This window comes from Morone saxatilis, unplaced genomic scaffold (assembly GCF_004916995.1).
Source record: "Morone saxatilis isolate NCDOM2014 unplaced genomic scaffold, NCSU_SB_2.0 Contig19, whole genome shotgun sequence".
Classification (NCBI taxonomy): Eukaryota; Metazoa; Chordata; class Actinopteri; family Moronidae; genus Morone; species Morone saxatilis.
This window is the reverse complement of record NW_023339751.1, coordinates 4661056-4677200: the sequence shown is the minus strand read 5'-3', so window position 1 is coordinate 4677200 and position 16145 is coordinate 4661056. Positions and strand designations below refer to the sequence as shown.

General features: G+C 44.1%; 1 protein-coding gene across 1 annotated transcript in view; it reads left to right on the top strand.

Moving 5' to 3' along the window:
• Window positions 1–16145, top strand: part of fgfr2 (fibroblast growth factor receptor 2) — a 40127-nt gene that overhangs the window by 15189 nt on the left and 8793 nt on the right. The window contains exons 5-13 of the mRNA XM_035663514.1: window positions 716–885; window positions 2919–3042; window positions 7412–7602; window positions 7933–8071; window positions 10704–10897; window positions 11677–11816; window positions 14044–14165; window positions 15035–15145; window positions 15877–16067. Of these exons, the coding sequence (XP_035519407.1) occupies window positions 716–885; window positions 2919–3042; window positions 7412–7602; window positions 7933–8071; window positions 10704–10897; window positions 11677–11816; window positions 14044–14165; window positions 15035–15145; window positions 15877–16067 (1382 nt within the window). The remainder of the gene's footprint in view (window positions 1–715; window positions 886–2918; window positions 3043–7411; window positions 7603–7932; window positions 8072–10703; window positions 10898–11676; window positions 11817–14043; window positions 14166–15034; window positions 15146–15876; window positions 16068–16145) is intronic.

The window sequence follows — 16145 nt, the reverse complement described above, 5'->3', positions numbered from 1 at the left end:
GCTCGGAGGAAAATCCAGCTGACTCAGAGACTGAAATTGGGAGAAAAGAGGGAACCAGGGAATGGACAAAACACAAGGAAGGTGACAGATTTCAGTAGGAGGAATGGTAACAGTTTGTTGTTGATAAAATCTGGAAAAAAGCGTTCATTGAGAACCCTGAAATCCTTCGTTAAACGTGACATTCATTTTCTCCCCTGACGGCACATAATGATTTTCCAAGGGTGATAAGCATCCCTGGCCCTGCCGTCCATATCTAGCCAAGTGACAGGCAGATAAACAGGGGAGCTATGGTAATTGGAGGAAGTGGAGGGAGAAAAAAAGCTGCTAAGTGGAATGAGATGAAATTGAATGTGATGGTCTAGTTACCCTCTTGGCAACGCCCAGGCACATTCTCCCCTCAGAGCTGATGTTTTTTCCCCCTCTGCAACACCCCGCCGAGCCTACAGGCAAAGTGTGTGTTTTTATTTAACTGTGTGAGTGTGGAGCTCTGGGTTGTGTTATGCAGACGGCGGGTCAGTTAGTGTTGCCAAATGGGGGTAGGGGGTGGGGGGGTCTCTGGGAGTGTTAGGAATGGTTCAGGTTTGGCTCCTCTGCAGTCACGCTTCCATGTATATCTGCCTTAGCCAGTCCAAGGCCCTGAAGCCAAACTGTTAATGCTGAGGACATGATTAGAAAATCTCACCCCAACTGAACACCAACTGTTCCCTGGTTGTAGGCGCGCCGTATTGGACTTCGTCAGCAAAGATGGAGAAGAAGCTGCATGCGGTGCCAGCTGCCAACACAGTCAAGTTCCGCTGTGCTGCAGGAGGCAACCCCCGGCCCAAGCTGCGCTGGCTTAAAAACAGCAGGCCTTTCCGACAAGAGGACCGCATGGGAGGGTATAAGGTAGGATAAACAGTAATACATCATACTTTTTATTACAAATGTCAACTGACTACCTTCCCTTGCTTTTTATGGCTTTCTGTGCTACAGTACTTCAGGCCATTTTGTGGATGTATTTACAAGGGACGTCAAGCCTCCTTCTTCCAATCATTCCCTGGCTGTCCTTTCACCCCTTTTCCACCCTTCACTGGAGAGACATGAGGAGAGTAGACAGAGGAAACGAAGGCAGGGTTTCTGGTGTGAAATTGGAATTGCTCATCCGTGCGCCTCCTCTCACCAGGATACTTTGCAGAGGCTCTCACTGTAACTTGAAATGGTCCTTTACCCCCAACAATTAGAAACTTAAGCCCAGGACTTAAGGGTTAAATGCCCCCAGACAGTAACGTATAGAGAAAGTAGGTAGCATCAGGGTTGAAATGAGTTGAGAATGCTGAGGTAACTCAATCAGGGAGAACAGGTCTCACTGGCTTTCGTCGGAGACTAGTATGTGATTCTAACATGTGATTCTATTGTTATGAAATGTGATTCACAAACACTATTGCTGAGCTGGTTAGAGTTTAATGTGCTGTGCAGCTTTCTAGATCTCTGTAAAATTCTGCATAAGGAAAAAAATTATAAATCAACTCCAAATGCTTTTCTTAATTCTTGGAAGATGGACCAACATAATGATAATTTTAGTGGTATGGGCCATGTCAGTAGTAGACCTCAATGAGTTTGTTAAACAAAGTTAAACAACTTTGTTCCACTTGTGAAATTGTATCTCGCCCTATACCCGCCCTATATTTTGGGAAATAAACAGTGAGTTGATTTATATGTGCTGAAAATACCTTATTCTGTATGAATATCCTGAGAGAAAAACGCTAGTGTGGTTGTGTTTTATTTTCTCTTTGTGTAAAAAAAAACAAACAGCTACAACTAGTCTTAATATAAAAAATTCCTTTACTGTGTCGGAGTCTGTTCAGATTGCAGTTTGGTTATTTTCCTCCTAAATTCCTCTCTCTGTCTCTCAAAACAAGCAGCATTTACAGTAAATGCCAGAGCCGCACTGATAGAGTGGAATAACAGTTTAAACAGACAGTTATGAAATTAATTTATGAAAAGATCCAGTGATGCTGAACGAGTCTGAGGCTCCTGGTTAATGATTGACGGCTTATGAGGAAACACGTCTCCCTGCCAGGAAAGTTTAGGAGCAGATTATGTTGATATAGCTGCTAATGTCGCTTCCCTTTGGCTTTCAGCAGGCTCATTACAGCGTAGACAAAAAACAGCCACGACGTGACGGAAATGATACAGCCAGGCTGTCAGATACACTGTGGGCAGCTCATTTCTCTCTTTTTGTCAACAAATGTTGGACAAAAGCTTTACCTGAGCCCAGCCCTGTGGCATAATCTCTCCATTGTGTAAAATGTAGGCCTGTACAAGCAGTAGCCACAGTCTCTCTTCAGTGTGCAGACGGAAACATAGTTGTTAGCTCACACCTGTGGAGTCTACACAGAGGTGAAACTATTTTTGCAAGTAATTATGAATAACTGTGTTTGGAAGAGCTTACACTAGAAAGGTGGAGTTTACTACCCAAGATAACAGTGACTGACAGACGAATTAGACCATAACAGGGAGGTGTGTGGGCGCTGTATTTGTCTTTTTGTAATCCAATTCCATTTATACAATTCTCTGTGACATGTACTATTTAGCACTCTGAAAAACGACAGAATTAATTGGAATATTTGTCTCAGCAGTTATTCTAGCAGTTAGTAAATTCGCAGGAATAAGAAAATATTCCAGTTTTGTAAAGTCACTCTGCTGGAATCATCTTGTCATCAGCCTCAATATTGTTTTCCAACATACTGCATCAGCTCTTGTCTTTCACTCTTTCAACCAAATCCCCTCTGTCATCCTCCTCATTTAGCGCCGGCTCTTTATGTCTGTTAATGTCACTTGCATTTCTCTGTATTTGTGTGTTTGTTGCTGTGTATATCGGTGAGTGTGTCTGTGTGTCCGTCTGCTCATAACAAGAAACCCCTGCCTCTCATACCCAGGTGCGTAGCCAGCACTGGACCCTGATCATGGAGAGCGTGGTGCCGTCGGACAAGGGCAACTATACCTGTCTGGTGGAGAACGAGTTTGGAGCCATCAACCACACCTACACCCTGGACGTAGTGGGTCAGTACCGCACACAAAACACACACTCAGACTCAGAGTACACCTGTGAGGCCAACAAGGTGGGGTGGAGGGATGGAAGAGGGGAGAGGTGGAGGAAGGGGAGGCCAGCGGAAAGAGTTCTCACAGTGAAAATAGTGTGTGTGTGTGTGTGTGTGTGTGTGTGTGCTGTTTGATCGCCCAGGTGCACTCAGGATGCAGGTGCAGGTCAAGGAGTGCTGCCAAGTGCGTGGAAGCTAAAGATGCACATGTCAACAGTTTTAATGTAGTCTTTATTCATTTATATATTTTATTTGTTTAGGTTAATCCTACTTTCATGATGGCATTATGTGTTTATGATGTCCAATTAGAAGTGTGTATGAGGTAGTGTTATGACAAGTTGAAGTTGTTTAAATCTGTCTGCTTGGTGGTTGTTTTGTCCTTCAGGCAGGCTAAAACTTACTCAAATCATTCTTTTTAAAGGTCGATTTAAAGGGTCATTTCACTCAAATCACCAAAAATGTATTTTCATTGGAACAACTTTTTATTGAAGAAATATTTCCTCAGAACATTGCTGACAGTCTGTGGAATATCTCGAGCAACAGGGACAAGTTTATGGAAAAAAAACACATTGTTGTCCAGTTTTAAAAAAAAGCAATTTTCCATGATTTGAGCATCACATCTTTGGCTAGTAAAACAGAAACTATCTGCATGGCTCAATACCACAACAGGTAAGTGGAAAGATATGTTATTCGGTGTGATTTGGGTAAACTGACCCTGTAAGGTTGGCTGAGGTATGATGGGGACTTCGGTAGTGGATGATCGTTTTGTTACTCTCTGGGGCCTCAGTGCTGGCCTCAGCGCTATTACAGCAAGTTCAGCCCCAACTCAGTCAACCCCTCATGGTGACCTTTGAGCACAGAAAGCAAAGAGTGTTTTTTTTTCCTGCTCAGTTTGCAGAATCGATAGAGAGTGGGGACAACAAGGGTAGTGGGATAAAGATAGTAGATCATTGTGTGCATGTGTGCTTGTGTGAGAGCAACTTTGCCCTTAATTTAATGCGGACCCCGCTCTCCTTTGGCGTCCCTCAAACCACTATACAAGCAATCAGTACACATCAAAGTTTATCTGGTCTATAATCCACAGATAACCCGGGCGGACCGACATGCAGCTGCAGCAGTTTAGTTCACAGAAGAACATTTAGGGGCCACTGGTCACTCCATGCGTCCATAGTCTGTATGTAGAATTATTCTCCTACTGTCTCCATTGTCCGGAGCAGATCTACTGTAATTACATACTTGTGTTTTGATTAGTGTCTCCACGGTAATAAAGAGTATTATTTTCATTATATCAGATGGAGATTAAATACCTGAGGGATTTTGCACAATGAGCGTATGGGCACATGCACACAAACACATGAAGGTCCACACACGCACACACATGCTCCCCAACTCCGGCCTCCTGCTCTGCTCCCCTCTGGAGTTAGCTAAAGCTCTCCTTCAGACTGCATATTTCTGTTTTTTGTTCTGTTTTATTGCAGAGTAGTAAACCCCCCTCCACGTCTGGCTCCGCAGCCACTGCCCCCTGCAACCTCTTGCTTCATTTTCCTCCATTATAGTGGGGTGGACAGAGGGAGGAGAGGGGGGAGAAAGAGAAAAGGAGGGGAAACGGAGACAGAAAAGGCTGTTCTTATCAGTCTTTTTTTTTTTTTTCAAAATGACCTGCAGGATCAGCTATTAAAACCAAGAGAAACCAGCCTTTTCTGGTTCAAACTAGCCTCTGGAGAAAGGGTCACAGTGGGGCATCCACGAGCAGACACACATGATGAGTAGACACAAATGAGGAGTCAAAACACGCAGTGGCCATGCTGCACTTTGTTGGTAGCCCCATGTGCCATGCTGCGCTCTTCCTGTGCCTCTACCCCTCCCTGACCTTTAGGGCCCGTGTGCCAAGCCGCCAGGTTACCCAGAGTTCACCAGTCTAGCATGGGACTCCATGGAATGCCCCTGGTCTGTCTCCTCATGCGTCTTTCTGCCTCTATCCCACCACTGCTGCCATCAAATATCTCCACTAATGACTTAATTGATAAATGGATTCAGTTTTGAAACGGGTCACTACTTACTGGTCACAGCAAAACATAAAAAGGCACCGCAGTGTCTGTTCTTTCATTGCATTCACTCAATTATTCAAGTAAAAGTTCTAATACAAGCCCTTCATTCAAAATCGTACTTAAGTACAAGAACATTTTTCATCAGCAAAATATAATTAAAAATAATTGTTAAAAAAGTGATATTATTAGATGGTATAGACTGATGCATCAGTATGTAAGCAACATTTTACTGTTGTAGATGCTCAAGGTGGAGCTAGTTTTAACTACTTTATACCGTCAGGCATTGTAGTCCAGATCTGTTTTCAGAAAATTTTACCTCTTTGAGCATTGAAGTTACTGAAACCATTGAGTCACAACTCAAAAAGATTTGGAACCACTGTTTTGACACTGGAAATGCATTGTACTTTAAAAACTTACCAACTTACTTGACCAATAGTCAATGTAAAATCTTAATCTGAAAACTTTAAAAAGTAACTCAAGCTGTCACAAAAGTGTTATTATTATTACAATAATACCCTGTGAAATACAAGTACCTGAACACTGTACTTAAGTAAATATACTTAGCTAGATTCCTTCACTGGATACATGGAAACCAGCCATTAGCTTTTTCACCATCCCCTCATTTCATGCTGCTGACAGAGGACAACATGGCTAAGTTTTTCAAATCCTTCTTTTACTTTTTCTTTCCCTCCTTAAGTGTAGCTTTTTTGTGTGAGGTCGATGGGCCATAAAGGAGCTTCTCTGCACTTGCCCATGGCCACACACACATGCACTCAATATTCCTTTTTCTAATTTAAGCAAGAATTGCTCCACAAACTTTTATTGTTTTGGGGTTTCTCCATAATCATGATGTGGCCTATTTTCTCGCTCTGCACACCCATTCTGTCATTTGTTCTAAACTGTCTGCTATGCAGCTCTGAATGCTCCAGCTTACATTTGGATCAGCTATAATGAAGTTTAGGATGAATTTTTTAAAAATGGCAGCTCTAAAAGTTCTTTGTCTTGCCAACACGTCTCTCTCCATGACTGCTTTTTTCCTTTTGCCTGTTTTAGTAAATATACATCACACCGCACGTTATTTTGTTTGTTAGGTTTTTACAAAGAGACTGTTTGGCAGCAGTCTGATTTCAGTCTATCACCTCTTTCTGTTTGGGAAAGATTGTGAGGGTGCGAAGGCCTGTGAAAGATGGAGGAGGAGAGAAAGTGGGGGGAAAGAAAAAAAAGAGACAATAAACAAGGCGAGCCCTAGGAATGTGCAGGGAGGAGGAGGGAGATGGGGAAAGAGGAAGGAGGGGTGGGAATCATCTGATCTGACAGATTTCAGGAAGATGGAGCAGGAAGACAGGCACGCAGGCAGACTGACATATGGAAGAAGTCACTGCCTCCTAGTTTCTGCACTCTCCATCTGCTGATCCCTTCACTTCGCTCACCCTGCTAATTCCTTCTCCCTTTTTTAGTCCTCCTTCTTAAACCTAGCCTCCACCCTTCATCACACAGCATCACCCTCTGACCATCCCCCCTGAGCCACCCCTTGACCTTATACACACACACACACACGCACAAATGAATTCACTGCACCTACCTTAAGGCTTTGTTTTGGAAAGGCAATGCAGCGCCCCCAGGCTGAGTGATGTCATTTTGTGTGTGCGTGTGTGTGGTGGCAGCGGGTGGTTGCTGTCAGTGTGGGGGTTGGTGGGCTCCTCAGTCTGGTTGTGAAGGCCGGGTAGCGTTTGAAAGGGGGTATTGTTCAACAGGTCTCGCTCTGTTTGGATTCGTAGGCCAAATGTTTGCTTGTAGAAGAATGCAGATAGCTGGAGAGAGTGTGTGTGTGTGTGTGTGTGTGTGTGTATGTGTGTGTGTGGAGGGTGCCATGAAGGTGTTTCACTTTCTAAGACTGGCACATAGTTTTGCTTAACCCCCTACTCACATGCAATATATAGACCCTACTTTAAGGAAGTCCTCCTCCACTCGAGTTCCTTATCTTTTGGTGATAAATGCCTCCATCTCTTTGTTTTGTGTGAAGCCTCTAAATACTTCTGAGATAAGGAAGAGGCAGCGCAGTCATGATCTTACCTGTCGGGGTTGCTGGGAAACATTCACACTCACAGTACGGGAAGTTCTGCTTTTGCAAAGACACAGTCTCTCACTCTCTCAAGTGTTTCACATCCTAAAAGATCTGATTTGTGTGATTCTGGAAGGGAGATAACACGTTTCTGAGACACTTCCCTGTTGGTCAAGTAACGAACCAGCCTCCTAAAACTTTTTCCCCCTCTCTCTATACAGAACGGTCGCCTCACCGGCCTATTCTCCAGGCCGGTCTCCCAGCAAACACCTCTGTACATGTTGGGGAGGATGCCCGCTTCGTCTGTAAGGTCTACAGCGACGCCCAACCTCACATCCAGTGGCTGAAACACATCACTCAGAACGGAAGTCGCTACGGCCCTGACGGACACCCCTACGTCCGAGTGTTAAAGGTACATTCCTGAACTTCCTCTTTTAGGTTTTATTCTCTTGATTAGAAGCAAATCCTTGCTTCTTTTTTCTTGGTGTTTTGCCAGTGGTTGCAGGTGTTTTGGATGAATTTCAGAAGTCAAATAAGGAGCTAATCATTATATTTCCTCCCTTATAAACTGATAGGTCTTTTCCATGCTGGGTCTTGTTGGTGATTCCGGCTTTCTCCTGTTTCCTGCAGATCCAAATGCAGTAGCTGTAGTCATGATGTTTGCGTGTTTGTCTGATTAATTCCTCCTATTTGTCCCATTTTAAGTGTTCATGTCTTAAGTATGTGTATGTGTGGATTGCAGCGTTCAGGCATTAACAGCTCAGATGTGGAGATGCTCACCCTCAACAACGTGACGGAGGACGATGCTGGAGAATATATCTGTAAAGTCTCCAATTATATAGGCGAGGCCAGCCAGTCGGGTTGGCTGACTGTCATCCCAGGTAACCATTGAGACCTGACCCCACCCACTCTCCCTCCCCCTGGTGTGGTTTCCTGGGCTTCGTCCCTGACCTGCTGTGCTGTGGTGGTCCTGCTGGTGGTCTCTTGGTGGTTCCGGGTCTCACAGACCTTCTCTCTTTTAATGTTAGACCCTTGTGTTTCAGCTGCTCCCTCCACTGCTGAGACAGTTGCAGCCATGGAAGCACTGGGTGGACCTGCATACCTAGACACTGAAATTGTCACAGCTAGCATCTCACTGACATTTTTTCACATCTTTATCTCTCTTGCAAGCTGTGTCAAGATGGTGTTTGGTGTTGCAGTGCAGTGCTTTCCATGCTCTCTGTTTTTGTTTGTGCATGTGTCCATTCCAATGTGTGGGTTAGACTGGTCTCCATTAGCAGGTTTTGTTGGTGACGGGAACCTTTTGGGTTTTTATTTTTGGTGTATTGGTTCTATTTCCTCATGTTTTGGTGGCATACTGGGCTCTATCTGTGTCTTTGTTTATGAAGCCTCCTCTTCCTCACCCATGGAAACTCCCAACAACCCTTGCTCTAGATGGGACCTCAACGATGGACGCCATCCAGCTCCCCTTATTTCTCTCTTGGTGTTGTGGGTCTCATTTTTTTTCTCTCTCTCTCTCTCTCTGTTCCCCCCACCTTTTCTGTGACTCTTTCTCCTCATTTCTGCTTTCCTTTCCCCCTCTGCTCTTATCTTTGACCCTCTCTTTCTTCTTTTTCACCTTTCCCTTTTCCTCCTCTTCTCCCTCTCCTCAGACCGCAGGTGTTAACACCACAGATAAGGAGATAGAAGTTCTCCTCTTGTCCAATGTAACTTTTGAAGATGCTGGGGAGTATACGTGCTTGGCGGGTAATTCTATTGGGATCTCCTATCACACTGCTTGGTTGACGGTGCTTCCAGGTATATACACTCATATACTATCCTCTCTTTTCATTTTCTGTCAGCCTTTTCTCAAACGGTTGCATTATGTCATTTCAATGACCTCTGTGGAAGGCAAGCCCTCCCTCCGGAGTCCGAGACACACAATCAAATATTAGATTACTGCGATGAACCTGCACGGTCAACATCCAAGACAATGTAACGTAAGAGCAGGGAACATACATTCTATAATATCTGGATTGGCGAGCTGTTGAAAGCTCAGAGCAGATAAGGGGGTAGTTTGCCAACGACTTATTATAACTCTGAGACGGAAGTGAAGCTCCCAGAGCAGCTCGAGTGTCTCCAGACTCCAAAAGGAGGGGAGGGTTTGTCGCCCGCCTCCTCTTTACCCTCTATTACATCTCTCTCCTGCTCCTTGGGGAAAGTCTTTCAGTGCCACATCTTGGAGTCTGCATGTCAAATAAAATCTCTCAAAATCTTCTCCACCCCTTTCCTGGCTCTGATAATTGGCTTCTTTTAAGATCCTTATTTCTCCGTGAAATAAAGGTCGAAAGGTAAAAGCTCAACACTTCAAGTTGGCTTGACTTTCTCGATTATCAGGGCCAAACCCTCTCTAGTGAATGGTGCATGCGAATGTTTGTGTGTTCTCATTTATCAACTCGTTTTATCCTATTTTTGTCCGTTGCTGTATGTCTGGCCTGTAATTAGTCATACCAAAGCATCAAAAACTTTAAACTTAGTGTCAGTATCTGCAAAAGTTCACTCCAGGCAAAAAAGACGAATGTTGCTGCTCAAGTTCTAGCCGAAAGTAGGGTGGGCATTAAATGAGATCGATGAGAGTAGTTGACTGTCTGCAGCCCTCAGCAGACAACCATTATCTCCTTTAATGTCGTAACCAGAGGATCGTTTTGTTTTGTCTGTAAACAATACAGCATAATGATCACAGACGAGCCATTTCCTCTGGGAGTAATATGTAATATTTATTGCCCTTGATGTGCTCTATCTGCACCGATGGCGCCTTTGAGGCTGTGGCTTCTGTGTGTGTGCTGTGGTTTTTGGACCAGCAGATACAAGGCAGAGAGGAGAAAGGTTCCTACTTGTAGCTTCACCTCCAGCTGGCTGAAGGGCTGCTTGGCTGGCTGTGCTGCACAAGAGCCGCGTTTGTGGTCTGGAGGGCTATGCATTATGGAACAGTCCATTTCTATAGCGCGCACACACACACACAAACTAAGCCCATTTCCTCGACAGGAAGTTCAGGCCATATGCAACTACGAAGGACACCACTCTCCCTTGTTTGGGATCTGAAGTGAAGCGCGTATTGTGGGTGTATGTTTGTATTTGTGCTCTCGTGTGTACAACATGAGTACAGAATGCAGACATATGCAGGCCTGGTTGTACTGACTGAGTCAAGATTTAAAATCTGTTAAGCCCTGTAGAGGCCTGTTAGATAAGTAGACATGCTGGTTTTCTGGGAAGAAGAGAGAGAGAGGATGCTACAAAATCAATTATGTTTAGTTTGCCTGTCGATGGTGATTACATTTACGCATGAGTCATCTCCAGAGCATATGCCTCTGAGTTTGCCTGTCTTATACCTATGTGTATCTATTCAAATGGAGAATGTGTGTGTGTCACCTATATAGGTATGTGTGTGTGTTTGTGCGTGTGAGTGATCAGTGAGCGTCCTCTAACTTTCCTCGCCTGACATCTCTCTCACTGCTCACCCTTTATTTTCCTCAGCCCTCGAGAAATCCCCAGGGCCCCTTTCCCCAGACTATGTGGAGATCGCTATATACTGCGCCGGTGTCTTCCTCATCGCCTGCATGGTGGGCATCGTGGTGGTGTGTCGCATGAGGAACACTGCAAAGAAACCAGACTTTGGGGGCCAACCTGCGGTTCACAAACTGAGCAAGCAGATCCCTCTGCGCCGCCAGGTAACAGAAAGTAGATAAAGAGTTCTAATGGCATCTAACACCCCTAGAGGAGAAAAAACACACATTGCAGACATACTGCAGAAATATAATGGAAAAAAAAACAAAAATATAAATATAGGAGGCTAATGCTGGACCTTGCATGGTTGATACATTATTATAACTTATTACTTAGATGTTGAATACAAAAATAAATAATTATTTAAAATATTTTTAAAACAGTACATACTTAGGTGTTAGCATAGTATGTACTGTTGTGGTATTTAAAATAATTTACCTCTAGCCTAATTTAGAAGTTATGCATTTCTGAGCAAGTTAGCACTGCTGCCTGAAATTGCAGCCAGATATTTTTGTCTGTGCGAGCAATGCTTTTCCCTCAAGGGAAACCAAAAGGTACAAAAAGTGTTGGATTACATGCTGCGGAGAGCCTGGTTCCTGTGTCAAGGTAAGGTTAAGGTGGAGAGAGGAGAGATGAGCCCTGGGGACAGTGGAGAGGCTGAATGATTAGTACACATTTGTAAAAATTACTGTTGTTGCATACTTCTTAATGATCACTGAAATGTATTCTCTAGCCTTGAGACAGACTCTACTGTAATGTTAATGGCAATTAAGTAGTCATATTAATGTGCCATACCTACCAACAATTCTGGTAATTTCAATAAAAGTACCCCAGTCAATCACACATGTACACATTTACTCGGACTCCTCTAGCGATGCCTTGGAGCTTTAGCTAACCTATGAACCCAGACTGCGGTGATCAGCCAATCTCTTACCTCCTCTAGGTGTCAGCAGACTCGAGCTCTTCCATGAACTCCAGTACACCGCTGGTACGCATCACAACGCGGCGGAGCTCTGCCCACGATGAGCCAATCCCTGAGTATGACCTTCCCGAAGATCCACGCTGGGAGTTTTCCCGAGACAGGTGAGGGCTTTCTGTGTCTTACATGCATGATCACTTGTTGCATTGTCTTGTGACGTCTGTCATCCTCTCTGCCAGTCTGCTCCCTTTGTGATGTATTCAATTTATTTTGCATTAAAAACAACTATATGGCAGATTCTTTTTATAGGAAAAAAGATGTAGTGTTTCTACTGGTTTGATTGATGTTTTGCATTGAAAATATAAATTATGAACTAGCCCTAATTGCAAGTCTGTTGCAAAATTCAAAATACATAATTATGTAAATCTGATTCAGCTCCTGCATAAAGGATAAAAAAAGCCTTTAAAATTCTGATCTGCTATGCAGTGCCACTTTCATCTGAAAGGGCTATTCATAACAACACACTCAAGATTCAAGGCCTGAATACAGTACCTGTTTGGCAGTTTGCATTAACAACTTTCAGCTCTACACCCTTTGCTCTTGTCCTCAATGCCAATACAGCTATATTTGGCTAACAGGGCGCATAACAGTACCAAGATAACTACACAATGAGCATCTGTCTGATTGTATCTCAGCTGCTAAATTATCAGATTAACTATTGTTCCAGGCAAAGAGTGCCATTAACACTGATAGGCAGCAGGCAATGATGACTAACTAGCGATTAATGGTTGAGGTGGCTGAGATAAAGGCTACTGATTCATCTGTTGGTGCTGTAGTAAAATGACCTGAAATTGGCACCATGCCTTATCATGACAATTGCTGCTAGGTCACACTCTCACTCACACAGTCACACACATGCTTCTGATGGTAAGGAATGAAGCTGTGCTAATTACTGGTTAGCACTCGCAGCTTTCATCTGCATGTTTGGCCTAGGAGAGTTTCTGGTTTCATACCAGAGGAATTAGCACCATTAAGGTTTCGGTTAGTCACAGTTGCAGCGGCCAGTGATAAGCTTTAGGCTGGATTTAATAGGACAGCAAAGGTTAGAACAGTTTAATACCCACTTGAGGCCTCTGGTTTTGAAAGAAAAGGGAAAATCCCAAATCATAAACATGAAGGCCTGTCTTATGTTAAAATTGTTGTAAAAAGTGCTTGGATCATAAATTTTATCATCACTCATCAGTAAAAAAAACAAAAAAAAAACAATTCTGATGTAATGCTAGACTCTCTTGTGTGCATGCAGAATGGCATTCTGGTGAAAAGTTTTGATTTTAATGGATGAACCTGCCAAATGGGATGTTTTGTCTAGGCTGAATCAATCTGTGTGCCTCTCTGTTTGGGTCTTTATTACTCGCCTGTCATCCCAGCGCCTGAGGGATCATGTTGGGATTGCAGAACGGCGAGGAATGCTAACGTTTGCGGTTTGTGTGGAGGAAAAATAACATTGATTATGTGTGGCTGGATGGACAGAATGGTTGCCATTGAGCATGGCGAGTGTGTGTGGACAGATAGGGGATTGTGTTACTACAGCAGGGCGCCGGCCTCAGGCCTTAGGCTTTGCGGCATGCAGTGTGTGTGTTTACATAGCCAGGACACTGGGCCTTAGGGGTGGGGCCTACACCTGTCAATCAAATGAAAAATCACCAAGGTACACTGCTAGTTCAGGGGTCAGATAGGTGCTGTGACTCTGATGGATAGCTGTGAATGAGCTTGTGTGTGAGTATAAGTTCTTCACCATATAAATCATTGCAGTATAGTTTGGACATAAAGTTTAACACAGCAGTTATGGTGACATTGCTTTCAGTAAAATAGTACTTAAATTTCCATCTGGTATTGTAGTCAGTCCCACCTGTATGGCAACACAAAGCCAGCATTCCATCCGTCACAGGCTAATGTGTCAGGGCTCAGCTAAGCCCTGTGTAATGACTTGTAAAGAGTGTATATTGGAACATGCCAAGGCAGGGTAAACAGTTTAGAAATGAGTGCCTCTCCCTGGCTTTATCAGGTGATTATCGTTGCCATGTCTGCCTTCCTACCTACTGCCCTGGCACGGGCTACAGTCACCGGGCCAATAAAGCACTCACACAGACACAATCTGATTGAAACAGAGAGAGCGATCTAGTAAAAAAAAAACACAGGGTGAGGTTGAGAAACTGGCTTGGTGCCTGGTTTCATTCCTTCTCTCGCACACTCTTTCTTTATTTCTGCACGAGGAGTGAATCGATGCCAGTCAGATCAGGTCGATGAGTTTTAGTTTGTCTTTCAGTATCTTAACTGCATCCTGTCTGCTTTCTTGTTTCCCCCTCTGTGTTTGCTGTCTGGTGGCTGCAGGTTGACCCTGGGCAAGCCCCTAGGTGAAGGTTGCTTCGGCCAAGTTGTAATGGCAGAGGCCCTGGGCATCGATAAGGACAAACCCAAGGAGGCTGTAACTGTGGCTGTCAAGATGCTGAAAGGTAAGCGGGTCTCCTGCCGATGCACAATCACAGTGAAGTTGTAATGGTAAACGTCTGACTTGTGCTTAAAATCTAACCACTGGGATAAGAAGCACACTGCTTCATTATGTCTTGTGGGCAACCTGAGTATATTTTATAAGTGATTTGTGCTCCAGTAAGAGTTCAGCAAAGGTGCAAGGCGGAGCCTGGGGCTGTCATTATTATTCGTTATTGGTGGTTGCTGAGTGACGGCTGGAGGGAGGCGGGTTGGGTAGGTAAGGGTTAGGGGCGGTCACATACCTGACCCCCAGAGGAGCAGCTGGCTAGAGCTCAGTCAGCACCCACACAAAGAGGCAAGTCACACTAGCAGCACTGCTATGATTAATGAAAGCAGCAGGAGGGGGCACTGGGTTGGTTTGGGGTTGTGGGGGCGGTTAGATCAGGTACAGCAGCAGGCTAGTGGACCAGCCTTGACAATGGGAATCTGCTCTTTAGAATGACTCCAGGTAATGTAATGGTGCAGAGGAATGCAGGCAATGCTATTCTGACTGTCTGGATAGCTCTACTGGCTCAATCAGTCCCATGAAAAAGGAGCCTGTGCAGCAGATAATGAATCCAGATTGAACGTCTTTAATTCCTCCTCCTCCTCCCCCTGGCACTGAAAGGATGCCTCTGTAGTCTGTGTGAGGAGCCTCCCTCGTTGCTGTAATTTTAGCCCACATTGTCTGTCAGCCGCACTTAATCAGAAGCACCTACAAAACAAGGTGTTGTCTCACATGGCAGCTGCTGAGTCCTGAGTCAAGGGTTAAAGGGAAGACAGGTCTAGGGTGTGTTTGTTTTTCTGAGTTTTTTTTCTGACATCCTTTAAATGTGATTTCTTCTGTTCTTAGATGACGCCACTGAGAAAGATCTATCTGACCTGGTGTCAGAGATGGAAATGATGAAGATGATCGGCAAACATAAGAACATCATTAATCTTTTGGGGGCCTGTACACAAGACGGTGAGTAGGATGGAACACAACATCATAAAGTACCGCCTTAAGAAGGGTTTACAAATACACAGATATTTAAGTAATACACTTCAATTTTGTAGGTAGTATTCAGTGTTGGATTGTGTTTTAAAGTGCTGCAGAGATCTGATCTGCATTCTAATGGTGTAGTAAAGGTTGCTGCACACTTCAAACAAATTCATAAAATGTTTCATCAGACAGGTAGTGTAGGACAAGGTGTTCTACCTCTTAGCTAGAAGCCATTTGTATGTCATATGGAGAGGTTGGATTGTAATTGGACATGAAGAGTAGATAAAGTTGAGCACTCTTAAAGTTTTTTTTTCCATACAAAGCTATTTACAACGATCAGTGTTTTGATTGTATGAACCATGAAAAGAGATAATATGCACTGCAATTATGTCCCTTTTCACACCTACATAAACCTTTTTAGATCCTGCGAAAAAAATAATTGTGGTTTTCTTTAAGTTTTGTTAATTTTTTGTTTTTGTTGATAAATGCTGGGATGCAGCAGTGGACAGTGTGGCCATTTTGAAGGTGTTTTCTATACAGACTTCCCCATGTTTTTCGATTTAAAGTCTTAACATTCAAATTAGAGTTGCCTCTTCTTTATGCACTGTATTCCATTAAAATTCCCTCTGATTTTGGTTCAGTGTCACTTTCTCTCAAAGGGAATCATTTATGACCATGTTCAAGAGGTAATGTGGGTCTTTTCTCTGCTGCAGGCCCCCTCTATGTTATAGTGGAGTACGCTTCCAAAGGCAACCTTAGGGAGTACCTCCGAGCCCGCCGGCCACCCGGCATGGAGTACTCCTACGACATCGCCCGTGTCTCAGACGAACAGCTTACTTTCAAAGATCTGGTCTCTTGCACTTATCAGGTGGCACGGGGCATGGAGTACCTAGCATCACAGAAGGTAAGAGGAGGACATGCACAATCACACAAAATGTCTTGTTCTCACATCAGTCTACCTGCACCCCCCCCCCCCCCCCCC